General features: G+C 50.1%; 1 protein-coding gene across 6 annotated transcripts in view; it reads right to left on the bottom strand.

The window, feature by feature from the left end:
• The window catches only part of dnajc13 (dnaJ homolog subfamily C member 13), a 187,899-nt gene that overhangs the window by 150,177 nt on the left and 20,266 nt on the right, over positions 1–17,456 (bottom strand). For all 6 annotated transcript variants that reach the window (XM_078413988.1, XM_078413962.1, XM_078413998.1 and 3 more), the window contains exons 2-3: positions 6,459–6,534; positions 2,832–2,981 (exon numbers count right to left, since the gene is read on the bottom strand). In XM_078413988.1, the coding sequence (XP_078270114.1) occupies positions 2,832–2,981; positions 6,459–6,534 (226 nt within the window). The remainder of the gene's footprint in view (positions 1–2,831; positions 2,982–6,458; positions 6,535–17,456) is intronic.

Below are 17,456 nucleotides of genomic sequence, written 5' to 3'. Positions count from 1 at the left end.
ACCACAAATCCGTGCTTTTAGTTGCCAGATGACTCCGAGGCTGCAGGATCTTCCAACCACATGACTCACAAAGATGCTGACTGCAAACAGAGCAACATCGTGGAGCTGGAGGCCTTGCCTGGGACTGGCTTTGAGCCCCACCGCGGGGCCATGGACTTAACATCTGAGCATGCAGCTTACAGCGAATCCAGCGCCGGAGACTCAGGTTCGATCCTGACTACGGGCGTCGTCTGTACGGAGTTTGTACATTCTCCCCGTGACCTGCGTGGGTTTTCTCCGAGATCTTCGGTTTCCTCCCACACTCCAAAGACGTGCAGGTATGTAGATTAATTGGCTGGTCAAATGTAAAAATTGTCCCTCGTGGGTGTAGGATACTGTTAATGTGCGGGGATCGCTGGGCGGCGCGGACCCGGTGGGCCGAAGGGCCTGTTTCCGCGCTGTATCTCTAAATCTAAAAAAAAATCATGCGATCCCTGGCCTGGGATCGATGCTCCAATGCCACCTGTGGACTGTAACATCGAGGAGCTCGCAGTCTCTGGTTGGGACTGAGGTCGGGAGCTCCAGAAGCCGCACGAGGTTCGACAGGTCCCAACCCAGGGTAGATCGACAGGCCCCGACCCAGGGTAGATCGCCCGGCGTGAAGGAGCTGAGATTCCCCCCCCCCCCACAACTGGTGCAGGAGCTTGATCGCCCCAACGAGGAATGCCCGACGCCGGCCACGGGAGTCAAGATCGGCCTGTCAAAGGTTGATGAGGGCAGAGCTGTAGATATTGTGTACATAGATTTCAGTAAGGCATTCGGCAAGGTTCCGCAAGGTAGGCTGCTCTGGAAGGTTAGATCGCATGGGTTCCAAGGAGAGATAGCTGAACGGATAGCAAACTGGCTCCTTTGAAGGAAGTAGAGTGTGATGGTAGAAGGTTGCTTCTCAGACTGGAGGCTTGTGACTAGTGGTGTGCCTCAGGGTTCGGTGCTGGGCCCGCTACTGTTTGTCATCTACATCAATGATTTGGATGAGAACATACAGGGCAAGATTAGCAAATTTGCTGAGGATACAAAAGTGGGTGGTTTTGCAGATAGTGAAGATGGTTGTGAACGATTGCAGCAGGATCTAGATCGATTGGCCAGAGAAATGGTTGATGGGATTTAATACAGAGAAGTGTGAGGTGTTGCATTTTGGGAAGTCTAACATGGGCAGGACCTACACAGTGAATGGTAGGCCTCTGGGGAGTGTTGGAGTGTTGGAGTGCAGGTGCATGGTTCCTTGAAGGTCGAGTCGCAGGTAGATAAGGTGGTCAAAAAGGCTTTTGGCACATTGGCCTTCATCAGAGTAGAAGTTGTGAGGTCATGTTGCAGTTGTACAAGACATTGGTGAGACCGCATTTCGAATATCGTATACAGTTCTGGGCACCGTGTTATGGGAAAGATATTGTCAAGCTTGAAAAAGTTCAGAGAAGATTTACGAGGATGTTGCTAGGACTAGAGGGTGTGAGCTACAGGGAGAGGTTGAGCAGGCTGGGTCTCTATTCCATGGAGCGCAGGAGGATGAGGGGAGATCAGATAGAGGTGTACAAAATCATGAGAGGAATAGATCGGGTAGATGCACAGAGTCCCTCGCCCACAGTAGGGGAATCGAGGACCAGAGGACATAGGTTCAAGATGAAGGGGAAAAGATTTAATGAAAATACGAGGGGTAACTTTTCCACACAGAGGGTGGTGGGTGTATGGAACAAGTTGCCAGAGGAGGTAGTTGAGGCTGGGACTATCCCATTGTTTAAGAAACAGTTGGACAGGTACATGGATAGGACAGGTTTGGAGGGATATGGACCAAGCGCAGGCAAGTGGGACTAGTGTAGCTGGGACATTGTTGGCCGGTGTGGGCAAGTTCGGCCAAAGGGCCTGTTTCCACAATGTATCACTCCATGACTCTAAACCGTCAACCTCGGAGAAAACGCGGTCACGGGGAGAACATAAAACTCCATAGACACACAGCACCCGTAGTCAGAATCGAACCCGTGTCTTTGCCACTGTGAGGCAGCAACTCAACTGCTGCGTCACCGAGTTCATGCATCCTCCATGTGACCGTGCAAGTTTTCTCCGGGTGCTTCGGTTTCCTCCCACACTCCAAAGACGTGCAAGTCCGAAGGTTACTTGGCCTCAGTAACTAATTGTAAGTCGTCTCTCTCATGATGGACAACTAGAATAGTGCTGGTGTTTGGTGTGATCGCCGGCCGGCACGGACTCGGTGGGCTGAAGGGCCTATTTCCGCGCTATATCTCTAAAGCTCAAAGTGTGGGCTTAAAGTACCACAGCAAATATGACAATTAGGGTTGCTAACTGTCCCGTATTAGCCGGGACATCCCGTATTTTGGGCTAAATTGGTTTGTCCTGTACGGGACCGCCCTTGTCCCATATTAGGCCCGGGGGGTGGGGTGCGCTGTAGGCCCGGACGCTGTAGGCCCAGACACTGTAGGCCCCGACAGTTTAGGCCCCGACAGTTTAGGCCCCGACACTCTCGGTTTCCGACATTTTAGCTCCGGACAGTGTAGGCCCGGGATCCACCTAACGGAGGTTGCGTTGCAACCCGCCTCCTGGCCAGGGCAGCCACCATTGGTAGAGCGGTAGCACGTGGCCGCTGGCTGGGTGAGGTCACGTGGGGCGCGGGGCGGTGACGTCACCTTGTCCCATATTTGGGAGTGAGATAGTTGGCAACCCCTGTTGACAATGGCCATCTGTGGACCAGCACCCTCACTGTTAAATGCAGAGACAGAGAAGCACGAGAGTACATGATATTTTTACAGCTGCAGGCAAAGCCTGCTTCAGCGAGTGCTCACCAATGCCTCCGTTAGCAACTCTGTTCGATGTTCAGTGGAAAACTTGAGGGTTTCAGACTTTTTCCCGCTTCCTTTGCGAAAGGTCAGGTTGAATTCTGTCCCTTGACCTTTGCCAACGGGACTGATGCTGCAGATATCTCCATAAGGCCACTGCAAGGCAAGTTTCACATCGTCAATTCTACTTTGCTGGAGCTAAAACCAAACATTACAACTTTAATGGGCGGCATCTCTGGAGAGAAGGAATGGGTGACTTTTCCGGGCGGAGACCCATCTTCAGATCGTAGGGGAGGGTTCTCGAAACATCACCCATTCCTTCTCTCCAGAGATGCTGCCTGTCCCGTTGAGTTACTGCAGCATTTTGTGTCTTTATCTTCAGTGTAAACCAGCATCTGCGATTCCTTCCTAGACTTTAAATTTAGACTGGAATTTAGAAGGATGAGAGGGGATCTTATCGAAACGTATAAGATTATTAAGGGGTTGGACACGTTAGAGGCAGGAAACATGTTCCCAATGTTGGGGGAGTCCAGAACAAGGGGCCACAGTTTAAGAATAAGGGGTAGGCCATTTAGAACGGAGATGAGGAAAAACTTTTTCAGTCAGAGAGTTGTGAATCTGTGGAATTCTCTGCCTCAGAAGGCAGTGGAGGCCAATTCTCTGAATGCATTCAAGAGAGAGCTAGACAGGGCTCTTAAAGATAGCGGAGTCAGGGGGTATGGGGAGAAGGCAGGAACGGGGTACTGATTGAGAATGATCAGACATGATCACATTGAATGGCGGTGCTGGCTCGAAGGGCCGAATGTCCTCCTCCTGCACCTATTGTCTATTAAATCTCATAGGGACGGTTCAGTGGTTCCAGCGCCAGAGACAGGGTTCGATCCTGGCCACGGGCGCTGTCTGTACGGAGTTTGTACGTTCTCCCCGTGACCTGCGTGGGTTTTCTCCGGGTGCTCCAGTGTCCTCCCACGCTCCAATGACGTACAGGTTTGTAGGCTAGACACAAAATGCTGGAGTAACTCAGCGGGTCAGGCAGCATCTCGGGAGAGAAGGAATGGGTGACGTTTTGGGTCGAGACTCTTCTTCAGACAGATGTCAGGGGAGGGGGCTGGAGAAAGATAGAATGTCTAGAGACAGGAAGACTGGTGGGAGAACCGGGAAGGGGGAGGGGATAGAGAAGGAAAGCAGGGACTATCTGAAGGTTTGTCGGCTAATTGGCTTGGTGAGGCCAAGTCAGTGGCTATTTTTAAAGCGGAGATTGATTGGTTCTTAATTAGATTAGAGATACAGCGCGGAAACAGGCCCTTCGGCCCACCGGGTCCGCGCCGACCAGCGATCCCCGCATATTATCAGGGACAATTTTTACATTTACACCAAGCCAATTAACCTACAAACCTGCACGTCTTTGGAGGAAACAGATAATCTCGGAGAAAACCCACGCAGGTCACGGAAATTCAGCCGCGTTCCCATTCGGCTGAACGCACTATGGGAACTACACTCGCCCCCCTGCAGGACCTATACATCAGGAGGTGCAGATCCAGAGCAAGTAAGATCATGAGGGACCCCTGCCACCCCAGCAATGGACTGTTCCAGATGCTACGGTCAGGCAAACGCTTCCGCTGTCACGCTGTGAAAACGGAGAGGATGAGACGGAGTTTCTTCCCACAGGCCATCAGGACTGTTAACTTTTATAACTCCAGGGACTAAATTTTGTCTACACTATATTAACTTTATTTATATGCTGTAACTGTAATTGTTTTTTGTGCACAATCCACAGGCATTGCCACTTTCATTTCACTGCACATCGTGTATGTGTATGTGATAAATAAACGTGACTTGACTTGATGCCGATGGCGTCCGCGGCCTTCGCCCTGCTGCCCCAGCGCCCGGCAGCGAAGACGATGGCACTGGCCAACTGGCCATGAATGGTGCCATGGGAAGGGCAAGTTAACGACAAAGCCCACACCTCATTGGTGATCCTCGGACTATCTTTGATCGGACTTTACTGGCTCTACCGTATCATGTATCTATATACTGTCCAAGTCCCTCAGGTTGGCCGACTTGGGGCTACTGACTATCCCGCAGTCTAGGCTTAAGCTCAGGGGTGACCGCGCTTTTGCGGTTGCAGCTCCTAGACTGTGGAACAGCATCCCTCTCCCCATCAGAACTGCCCCCTCCATCGACCCCTTTAAGTCCAGACTCAAAACCTATTTCTACTCCCTAGCGTTTGAGGCCCTCTGAGGGGGCGCTGTGAACTGTTTATGTATGTGCTGTTATGTTTGTGTGCCATTGTATGTTTGTTCTTAGTACCTGAACTGATGTACAGCACTTTGGTCAACGTGGGTTGTTTTTAAATGTGCTAGACAAATAAAATTGATTTGACTTGATAGTGAATTACACTATGGCTTGGCAGTAGAGTTGCTGCCCTACACTGCTTACATGATTGTAATCATGTTTAGTCTTTCCGCTGACTGGCTAGCACGCCACAAAAGCTTTGCACTGTACTTCGGTACAAGTGACAATAAACTAACCGAAAGACATAGACACAAAAAGCTGGAGTAACTCAGCGGGTCAGGCAGCATCCCTGGAGAGAAGGAATGGGTGACGTTTCGGGTCGAGACCCTTCTTCAGACTAAAGAGATGTCGATCATTTCTAATGATGTTCATCATTTCCAAAGGGCAGCAGAGTGGTAGAGTTGCTGCCGTACAGCGCTAGAGACCTAGGATTCGATCTCGACTACGGGCGCCGTCTGTACGGAGTTTGTACGTTCTCCCCGTGACCTGCGTGGGTTTTCTCCGAGATCTTCGGTTACCTCCCACACTCCAAAGACGTACAGGTTTGAAGGTTAATTGGCTTGGGTTTGTACACTTGGTTTCAGTGTAGATTGTCCCTAGTGTATGGAGGCTTGTGCTAATGTGCGGGGATCGCTGGTCGGTGCGGACACGGTGAGCCAAAGGGCCTGTTTCTGTGCCATATCTTTAGACTAAAACAAAAATTGTCAATATACACCGATCAGCCAAAACATTCTGACCTAATGAGCCAAAACATTATGACCACCTGCCTAATATGCTGTTGGTCCTCCGTGTGCAGCCCCATACGCAGCAGGGTGCGATGCACTGTGTATTGTGACACATTCCTCCCATGACCACCATTAACATTTTCTGTGACTTGTGCCACAGTCGACCTTCTGTCGGTTCGGACCAGACGGGATAGCCTTCGTTGCCCTCGCGCATCGATGAGCCTTGGGCGCCCAACACCCTGTCTGTCGCCGGTTTGTGGTTTGTCCCTCCTCGGACCACGGTCGGTAGGTACTCACCACTGCTGACCGGGAGCACCCCACAAGCCTTGCCGTTTCAGAGATGCTCTGACCCAGTCGTCTGGCCAGAACAATTTGGCCCTTGTCAAAGTCGCTCAGGTCTTTACTCCTGCCCATTTCTCCTGCATCCAACACATCAACTTCAAGAACTGACTGTTCACTTGTTGCCTAATATATCCCACCCTTTGACAGGTGCCATTGTAACAAGATAACCAATGTCATTCACTTCGCCTGTCAGTGGTCATGATGTTTTGCCTGATCGGTGTAATATACAGCAGGTCAGCAAAGTGTCAGGAATATAACCATTATTCATTACCTGGTTAGTAACTTCAAGTGTGCTGGGATTGTAGGTGGTCACAGCGTGCGTGCCAACAGAAAACACTCGCTTATACCTGAAAAGGGAAATAAGGCAAACATGGGTGGCAGGAGCAATAAAACACGTCAAATTCTGCACACTTCTAACCTTACTTAGAACAAATCATTTAAAATGAGATACTTCACAGTCCAAGTGTTTAATTGATTAATAAATTACTGAATGAGCCCGTGAGGTGAAAGGAAAATCTAATAGAATTTCTTTCCCGACATAATTTCCCCAGGGCGGCACGGTAGCGCAGCGGTAGAGTTGCTGCCTTACAGCGAATGTAGCGCCGGAGACTCAGGTTCGATCCTGACTACGGGTGCTGCACTGTAAGGAGTTTGTACGTTCTCCCCGTGACCTGCGTGGGTTTTCTCCGAGATCTTCGGTTTCCTCCCACACTCCAAAGACGTACAGGTATGTAGGTTAATTGGCTGGGTAAATGTAAAAATTGTCCCTAGTGGGTGTAGGATAGTGTTAGTGTACGGGGATCGCTGGGCGGCACGGACTTGGTGGGCCGAAAAGGCCTGTTTCCGGCTGTATATATATATGATATGATATGATAGGATAATTGAGCAAACTTCACATTAGTGGCGCGGCGGTAGAGTTGCTGCCTGACAGCACTCACGGCGCCAGAGACCCCGGATCCATCCCGACCACGGGTGCTGTCTGTAATTAGTTTGTACGTTCTCCCCGTGACCTGCGTGGGTTTTCTCCGAGATCTTCGGTTCCCTCCCACACTCAGGTTTGGAGGGATACGGGCTGAAGGAGGGCAGGTGGGACTAGTGTCGGTGTGGGCAAGTCGGGCCGAAGGGCCTGCTTCCGCACTGTATCACTCTATGACTTTGTGACACCACAGCCGTGCAGGTTTGTAGGTTAATTGACTTGGTACCTAGTGAGACCGCACCTGGAGTACTGTGTGCAGTTTTGGTCTCCAAATTTGAGGAAGGATATTCTTGCTATTGAGGGCGTGCAGCGTAGGTTTACTAGGTTAATTCCCGGAATGGCGGGACTGTCGTATGTTGAAAAACTGGAGCGACTAGGCTTGTATACACTGGAATTTAGAAGGATGAGAGGGGATCTTATCGAAACGTATAAGATTATTAAGGGATTTATTCACAAAATGCTGGAGTAACTCAGCAGGACAGGCAGCATCTCGGGAGAGAAGGAATGGGTGACGTTTCAGGTCAAGACCCTTCTTCAGACTGATGTCGGGGGTGGGACAAAGGAAGGATATAGGTGGAGACAGGAAGATAGAGGGAGATCTGGGAAGGAGGAGGGGAAGGGAGGGACCGAGGAGCTATCTGAAGTTGGAGAAGTCGACGTTCATACCACCGGGCTGCAAACTGCCCAGGCAAAATATGAGGTGCTGCTCCTCCAATTTCCGGCGGGCCTCACTATGGCACTGGAGGAGGCCCATGACAGAGAGGTCAGACTGGGAATGGGAGGGGGAAGTTAAAGTGCTGGGCCACCGGGAGATCAGTTGCGTTAATGCGGACCGAGCGCAGGTGTTCAGCGAAGCGATCGCCGAGCCTGCGCTTGGTTTCGCCGATATAAATAAGTTGACATCTAGAGCAGCGGATGCAATAGATGAGGTTGGAGGAGGTGCTGGTGAACCTCTGTCTCACCTGGAAAGACTGTTTGGGTCCTTTGATGGAGTTGAGGGGGGAGGTAAAGGGACAGGATTTGCATCTCGTGCGGTTGCAAGGGAAAGTGCCCGGGGTTGGGGTGGTTTGGGTAGGAAGGGACGAGTGGACCAGGGAGTTACGGAGGGAACGGTCTCTGCAGAACGCAGAGAGGGGAGGGGATGGGAAGATATGGCCAGTGGTGGGGTCCCGTTGTAGGTGACGGAAATGTTGGGCGGCACGGTAGCGCAGCGGTAGAGTTGCTGCTTTACAGCGAATGCAGCACCGGAGACTCAGGTTCGATCCTGACTACGGGTGCTGCACTGTAAGGAGTTTGTACGTTCTCCCCGTGACCTGAGTGGGTTTTCTCCGAGATCTTCGGTTTCCTCCCACACTCCAAAGACGTACAGGTATGTAGGTTAATTGGCTGGGTAAATGTAAAAATTGTCCCTAGTGGGTGTAGGATAGTGTTAATGTACGGGGATCGCTGGGCGGCATGGACTTGGAGGGCCGAAAAGGCCTGTTTCCGGCTGTATATATATGATATGTTGGATCCGCTGGCTGGTGGGGTGGAAGGTGAGAACGAGGGGGATCCTGTCCTTGTTGCGAGTGGGGGGAGGGGGAGCAAGAGCGGAGCTGCGGGATGTAGAAGAAACCCTAGTGAGAGCCTCATCTATAATGGAGGAGGGGAAGCCCCGTTTTCTGAAGAACGAGGACATCTCGGAAGCCCTAGTCTGAAACACCTCATCCCGGGCGCAGATGCGGCGTAGACGGAGGAATTGGGAGTAGGGGATAGACTTTTTGCAGGGGACCGGGTGGGAAGAAGTGTAGTCCAGATAGCTGTGCGAGTCGGTGGGCTTGTAGTAAATGTACGTCACTAGTCTGTCTCCTGTGATGGAGATGGTGAGGTCCAGAAACGGGAGGGAGATGTCAGAGATAGTCCAGGTATATTTAAGGGCAGGATGGAAATTGGAGGTGAAGTGTATGAAGTCAGTGAGTTCTGCATGGGTGCAAGAGGTAGCACCAATGCAGTCGTCGATGTAGCGGAGGTAGAGTTCGGGGATGGGGCCAGTGTACGTCTGGAACAGGGATTGTTCGACGTACCCGACAAAGAGGGAGGCGTAACTAGGGCCCATGCGAGTGCCCATAGCTACGCATCTGGTTTGGAGGAAGTGGGAGGAGTCAAAGGAGAAGTTGTTGAGGGTAAGAACCAGCTCTGCTTGGCGGAGGAGAGTGTTGGTCGATGGGGATTGGCTGGTTCTACGGTCGAGGAAGAAACGGAGGGCTTCGAGACCATCCTTGTGGGGGATGGAGGTGTAGAGTGACTGGACATCCATGGTGAAAATGAGGGAGTGGGGGCCTGGGAACCGGAAGTTATCCAGGAGATGGAGAGCGTGTGAGGTGTCTTGGACGTAGGTGGGGAGGGATTTAACCAGGGGGGATAGGATGGAGGGCAGGAAACATGTTCCCAATGTTGAGGGAGTCCAGACCCAGGGGCCTCAGTTTAAGAATAAGGGGTAGGCCATTTAGAATGGAGATGAGGAAAAACATTTTCAGTCAGAGAGTTGTGAATCTGTGGAATTCTCTGCCTCAGAAGGCAGTGGAGGCCATTTCACTGAATGCATTCAAGAGAGAGCTAGATAGAGCTCTTAAGGATAGCGGAGTCAGGGGGTATGGGGAGAAGGCAAGAACGGGGTACTGATTGAGAATGATCAGCCATGATCACATTGAATGGCGGTGCTGGCTCGAAGGGCCGAATGGCCTCCTCCTGCACCTATTGTCTATTGTACAAATGTAAATTGTCCCTTGTGTGTGTGTGCGCGTGTGGTGCGTGTGTGTGTGGTGTGTGCGTGCGTGCGCGTGTGGTGCGTGTGTGGTGCGTGTGTGTGTGTGCGCGTGTGATGCGTGTGTGTGTGCACGTGTGGTGCGCGTGTGTGTGTGGTGCGTGCGTGCGTGCGTGTGTGTGTGTGTCGGGATAGTGTTAGTGTGCGGGGATCGCTGGTCGTTGCGGACTCAGTGGACCAAAGGGCCTATTTCCGCGCGCTGTATCTCTAAAATAAACTACATTACACTTCGATAAGAGACCAGTGCTGGAAATGCCGTCTTGGATTTGTACAATTTCATAATCTTTTCATAACGGATGTGGTACTTAGTGTGTAATTCTCTTGCAGCTGCGGTTTTACTTTCACATTCATTCATGTTACTACCTTACTGGCGGGTGCATGCTGTAACTTAACAGAATATTTCTGAACTCTTATTGATTACTGATTAGCATTAAATATTAACCGATACTTTCCTAGAACATTTTCTCTCTTCCCTCCCCTCATAGACTTACTTTAGTTTTTGGTTTTAGAGATACAGCGCGGAAACAGGCCCTTCGGCCCACCGGGTCCGCGCCGACCAGCGATCCCCGCACATTAACACTGTCCTGCACACACTGGGGACAAGTTTTACATTTACACCAAGCCAATTAACCTACAAACCCGTACGTCTTTGGAGTGTGGGAGGAAACCGAACACCTCGGAGCAAACCCACGCAGGTCACGGGGAAAACGTGCAAACTCCGTACAGACGGCACCCGTGGTCGGGATCGTACCCGGGTCTCCAACGCTGCATTCGCTGTAAGGCAGCAACTCTACCGCTGTGCCACCGTGACCGCCCAACACGGCCTTTTCCTTGCCAAGCTGCTCATTTTGTTTCTTTTACAAATTGTTATTTTGAGTGGAATCAGTACAGCACAGAAACTGGCCCTTCGGCCCACAACCTTTGTGCCGAACATGATGCCAACTGATCTCATCTGCCTGTACTTGATCCATATCCCTCTATTCTTTACACTTCCACGTGCCCATCTAACAGCCTCTTAAACATCACGATGGTATCTTCCTCCACCACCGCCCTAGCCTTGTGGGAAAAGAAACGTGGTGAAAACCGCCACCACAAAAAGCTGCCGATCCCAACCAAGGAACAGAGGAAGGATATTCTTCCTATTGAGGGCGTGCAGCATAGGTTTACTAGGGTGAATCCCGGAATGGCAGGACTGTCGTATGTTGAAAGACTGGAGCGACTATGCTTGTATACATTGTAATTTAGAAGGATGAGAGGGGATCTTATCGAAACCTATAAGATTATTAAGGGGTTGGACACATTAGAGGCAGGAAATATATTCCCAATGTTGGGGGAGTCCAGAACAAGGGGCCACAGTTTAAGAATAAGGGGTAGGCCATTTAGAACGGAGATGAGGAAAAACTTTTTCAGTCAGAGAGTTGTGAATCTGTGGAATTCTCTGCCTCAGAAGGCAGTGGAGGCCAATTCTCTGAATGCATTCAAGAGAGAGCTAGATAGAGCTCTTAAGGATAATGGAGTCAGGGGGTATGGGGAGAAGGCAGGAACGGGGTACTGATTGAGAATGATCAGCCATGATCACATTGAATGGCGGTGCTGGCTCGAAGGGCCGAATGGCCTCCTCCTGCACCTATTGTCTATTAAAGGAACTAGTAAGGGTGGCATTAGTCAGGGTGTCTGGGGTTATGGGGAGAAGGCAGGAGAATGAGGTTGATCAGCAAGATGGCGGCGCGCACGGACGCAGCGGCTCACAGCTCTCCCTTTCGGTGCGTTTTATGTGTGTTATCTGTGTTATGTCTGTTAGTCAATTTTAGTCATGCAAACCAGGCAAATCCTACCTACAACCGAAAGGATCTTCTGATCATAGGATTCCAGTGCAATCGGGACCTTATGCGCGAATTTCCACACCCGCAAAACATACCGGAAGAGATAGCCAGGACACCGGGCGCTCCGTGGATAGTTGTCGGCGCGAACAGGCGTCGCAGGCGGAGGAGAAACAGGAAGCAAAAGCGAGGATGCCGGTCCGGTATACTTGCCAAGCTAAAGAGACAGCCACACAAACCACCGCTACCCAGCATGTTTCTCACCAACGCCAGATCCATCATCAACAAAATGGACGAACTAAAACTACATATATCAGCAAACAAACTCGTGGAGGACTGTTGCATTCTCTTAGTAACAGAGACATGGCTTCATCCACTTATCCCAGACGGAGCCATTGAGCTAGCCGGGCGTACAGCGTTTCGTTGGGACAGAAACATCGACTCCGGTAAGAGCAAGGGGGGGGAGTTATGCATTTACGTGCACAACAACTGGTGCACTAACATCCAAATCATAGATAGCCACTGTTCTCCTGATCTGGAGTCCCTAACAGTTAAATGCAGGCCTTTTTACCTTCCTCGTGAATTTACAGGGGTTATAGTAACAGCAGTCTACATCCCACCGAATGCTAACGCTAGCACAGCTTTAGGCTACCTGCTCGGTGCAATAAACTCACAACAGAGCACATATCCAGAAGCAGCCCACATCATAGCCGGGGACTTCAATCATGCAGACCTAAAGTCAGTTCTCCCGAAACTTGAACAACACATAAGATGTGCTACCAGGGGGAAAAACACACTAGACAAGGTTTATTCAAATATTAAGAAGGGTTTCAGGTCAGCACCACTACCACACCTGGGGCAGTCAGATCACCTGTCCATATTCCTAACTCCAGCATACACCCCACTCAGGAGGAAAGCTCCAGTCACCATAAAGACTGTTAAGACATGGCCTGAAGGAGCTTCCTCGCAGCTGCAGGATTGCTTCGAAAGGACCAACTGGGATATTTTTGAGGATCAGGACTTGGAGGAGTACACATCAACTGTACTTTGCTACATCCAAAACTGTGTTGACAATGTCACCGTTGACAAACGCATCCGGTTGTATCCCAATCAGAAACCCTGGATGACAAAGGATGTCAGGTCTCTCCTCAAGGACCGTAACACCGCCTTCAGGTCTAGTGATAGAGCTCTATACAGTGCTGCTAGAACCAACCTGAAGAGAGGCATCAAGGATGCCAAAGCGTCCTACAAGAGGAAGATTGAGGACCACTTTACCAACAATGACCCACGGCGGGTATGGCAAGGCATCCAGCACATCACCAACTACAAGACCAGCAACCGCATGACTGCCGACGGCGACGCCTCGCTGGCAGAGGAACTTAACTGTTTCTTTGCTCGTTTCGAGGTGAAAGCTACAGTGGCAGACATAACACCCTCTCCAGCACCTGACAGCAACACCTTCACTGTGCAGGAGTATGATGTTAAGCGCGTGCTCAGAGCAGTGAATCCCAGGAAAGCTGCAGGCCCCGATGGTGTGACGGGCAGAGTGCTGAGGGAATGTGCAGACCAATTATCTGAGGTCTTCACAAAAATCTTCAACCTGTCCCTTTTAAAATCCACCATCCCTCCCTGCCTGAAGTCCGCCACAATCATCCCACTGCCGAAAAAGTCTGTCATCAGCGGCCTTAACGACTACCGTCCGGTAGCACTCACACCGGTCATCACAAAGTGCTTCGAGAGACTGGTCCTGCAGCACATCAAAGCCAGCCTCCCACCCACCTTCGACCCACACCAGTTTGCCTACAGAGCAAATAGGTCTACAGGGGATGCCATCGACACTGCTCTTCACACTGCACTGACCCACCTTGAACACCAGGGGAGCTATGTGAGGATGCTCTTCCTCGACTTCAGCTCTGCCTTTAACACGGTCATCCCGAGCAGACTGGTCACCAAACTTTCGGACCTTGGATTTTCCCAAACCATCTGCCAATGGATCAAGGACTTCCTGACCAACCGCCCCCAGACCGTCAAAATAGGCCCTCACCTCTCCTCCACCATTACACTGAGCACCGGCTCACCACAGGGCTGTGTGTTGAACCCTTTACACTCACGACTGCGCCCCCACCCATCCCACCAACACCATCATCAAGTTCGCGAATGACACGACTGTGGTTGGACTCATCTCAGGAGGAGATGAGACAGCCTATAGGGATGAAATCCAAAGGCTGGCAGCATGGTGTTCAGTGAACAATCTTGTCCTGAACTCCTCCAAAACAAAGGAACTTATAATTGACTTCAGAAAAACCAGTGTAGAATACGACCCACTCTACATCAATGGGGTCTGTGTGGAAAGGGTACCCGCTTTCAGGTTCCTGGGTACGCACATCGCAGAGGATCTTACCTGGTCTACCAACACCATCACCACAGTAAAGAAGGCACAGCAGAGACTCCACTTCCTGAGGATCCTCAGGAAAACCAACCTGCAGGAGAAGCTCATGTTGTCCTTCTATCGCTGCTCCATCGAGAGTGTGCTGGCATACTGTATAACCACATGGTATGCCAGCTGCTCAGAAAAGGACAGGAAGGCCCTTCAGAGGGTCATCACAACGGCCCAGAAGATCATCGGCTGCCCACTGCCCTCCCTGGAGCACCTGTTCAGCCTACGCTGCCTCAGTAGAGCAGGCAAAATAATAAAAGATCCATCCCACCCCGGCCACCGTCTGTTTGTTCATCTGCCCTCTGGTCGACGTTTCAGGTCGATCAAATCCCGAACAAACAGACTTAAGAACAGTTTTTACCCCAGGGCCATACGAGAACTGAACACTACCTTTGCACTAGGCAACACCGTTAAAAAATCTTGTACTTAATATAATTGTATTTATTTGTTTTTGCATTTATTGCATATATGTTTGTACGCACAGTCAGGATTGGCTATTTTTTAATTTCGTTGTACTCGTTGCAATGACAATAAATGAATATTATTATTATTATTGAGTGGGAAAGATAGATCAGCAATGATTGAATGGCGGAATGGACTTGTTGGGCCGAATGACCTGATTTTGCTCCTTGAACCTATGAACTACACAGAAGGTTTAATTTATGTGATTACACGTGAGCACTGATGGAAAAGTAAGATTTGAAACTATCTTGGTGCTCCATGAATAGTTAAAGATAACCAGGTTAAACCCATGAGAGGCAAATTGATACAGTTGCTTAAATAGTTTGGAATTTGGATTCCAGGTTTATTAATGTGAACAACACTGTGCCGAATGGCCTCCTCCTGCACCTATTGTCTATTGCCTATCACCTGGCCACAGGTGTGCCTGGAAGTCCCTCAATAGGCTTGGTACAGGGATGGGCCGATGCACGGCCAACATGAGCAAATGGGGCTACACAGATGCGGCAGGCACAGTACGTGAATGTGGAACATCTGTACAATCCATGCCACACCTACTAACATGCCTACTTCTTGGTGAACCATGCTGCCTGGAAGATCTAGCGGTGGCAAACCAGAAGGCTGTCCACTGTGCAAGAGCCAGGCCCAACATCCGAAACATGGAAACATAGAAAATAGGTGCAGGAGTAGGCCATTCGGCCCTTCGAGCCTGCACCGCCATTCAATATGATCATGGCTGATCATCCAACTCAGTATCCTGTACCTGCCTTCTCTCCATACCCCCTGATCCCTTTAGCCACAAGGGCCACATCTAACTCCCTCTTAAATATAGCCAATGAACTGGCCTCAACTACCTTCTGTGGCAGAGAATTCCACAGATTCACCACTCTGTGTGAAAAAAAACTTTCTCATCTCGGTCCTAAAAGACCTCCCCCTTATCCTTAAACTGTGACCCCTTGTTCTGGACTTCCCCAACATCGGGAACAATCTTCCTGCATCTAGCCTGTCCAACCCCTTAAGAATTTTCTAAGAAACATAGATGACGGACACAAAAGAAGACCACTGTAAAAACCACCTGTACCACACATCTCCATTTCACTTTCCCCCTTCATTTTGTACCTATTCCAACCCGGAAAAAGGTTCTGACACGAGGGTCATTTAAGGGGGAGTAGAGAGGCACAAGGATATGCAGGGAATGGCAGGATATGGATTATGTGCACGTACACAAGAGATGATAGATACACAGAGTGCTGGAGTAACTCAGCGGGTCAGGCAGCATCTGTGGAGAACATGGATAGGTGACGTTTCACAGAGTGCTGGAGTAACTCAGCGGGTCAGGCAGCATCTCTGGGGAACATGGATAGCGAAATGATTGCCCAGTCTGTGTTTGGTCTCGCCGATGTATAAGAGTTCACATCTTGAACAATGGATATCAAGGAGACATGAGTGAGGGCCTCATCTATGATGGGAGAGGGGAACCCCTGTTCCCTAAAAAATGAGGACACCTCATGTTGGGTGCAGATGCGGCGTAGACGGTGGAATTGGGAGGAGGGGTAGAGTCTTTGCAGGAAGCAGGGTGGGAAGACGTGTGTGATTCAGTTGCCTGATAGCAGCTGGGAAGAAACTGCCCCTGAATCTGGAGATGTGCGTTTTCACACTTTTATTACGTTCGCCATTTACAAGATCGCTTCTATTGCACTGCCTGCAACATTATACATTGCCTATACGATTTCAAAGGAAACATTTTCATACTGATTGAAATTCACTCAAGCAGTTCTAGTAATCAAAATGTCAATCGCGAGCAAATAAAAAAGTTATTTGAGCACTTAGGCGAATGGATTGGAAGCTCCTCACTTCAAGAAAATTGGATTAAACCACAATATTATTCTGCATCCTACTTAATGCAAACCTACTTTGGCTTCCAATTTTATTTCACGAAAATATAGCTTGGGCAAATCAATCATCTATATATATATATTACCAAAACTCTCATCTTGTATATTTGTGTAGGAAGATAACTGCAGATGCTGGTACAAATTGAAGGTATCACAAAATGCTGGAGTAACTCAGCGGGTCAGGCAGCATCTCAGGAGAGAAGGAATGGGTGACATTTCGGGCCGAGGCCCTTCTTCAGACTGTATATTGGTTTGTTTGTAGGTTTGTGCATATATTTGTTCCCGAAATACATGCCAAAACGGTACACAATAGCACAACGCTGTTAGGTCCAACTTATTCACCATTGGCCTGCGGTTCAAATGGTTGTTATATTTTAAAGGTTATTCACTTTTTAAACTTTAAAAATCACTTTTTAAGCTTTAATAAATCCCTTTTCCACTTGCCCTGCCTGTCAGCCGCGCCTGCGCAGTAATACCTCCGTGTTCGACGCCACAATGGGAAACCAGCGGGCCCACGCCTGCGCAGTTGGGACCCGTTGATCTGATACTTACGTAAGATGGCTGCCGGATCCGCGCGCGCACAGAGCAAACGGGTCCGCGCCTGCGCAGTTGGGGCCCGTTGATGTTGAGGGGGGATGGAGTGGGTGAGTAGGGGGGGTGGTGGGGGAAGGGGGGAGGGGGAGTGGAGGGTGCCACACCAATGCAGGAGAGGTGGGGCAGCACGGTGGCGCAGCAGTAGAGTTGCTGCCTTACAGTGAATGCAGCGCCGGAGACTCAGGTTCGATCCTGACTACGGGTGCTGTACTGTAAAGAGTTTGTACGTTCTCCCCGTGACCTGCGTGGGTTTTCTCCGAGATCTTCGGTTTCCTCCCACACTCC

Source organism: Rhinoraja longicauda, chromosome 2 (assembly GCF_053455715.1).
Source record: "Rhinoraja longicauda isolate Sanriku21f chromosome 2, sRhiLon1.1, whole genome shotgun sequence".
Taxonomy (NCBI): domain Eukaryota; kingdom Metazoa; phylum Chordata; class Chondrichthyes; order Rajiformes; family Arhynchobatidae; genus Rhinoraja; species Rhinoraja longicauda.
The sequence above is the reverse complement of the archived record's forward strand: the minus strand, read 5'-3'. Positions and strand labels throughout refer to the sequence as shown.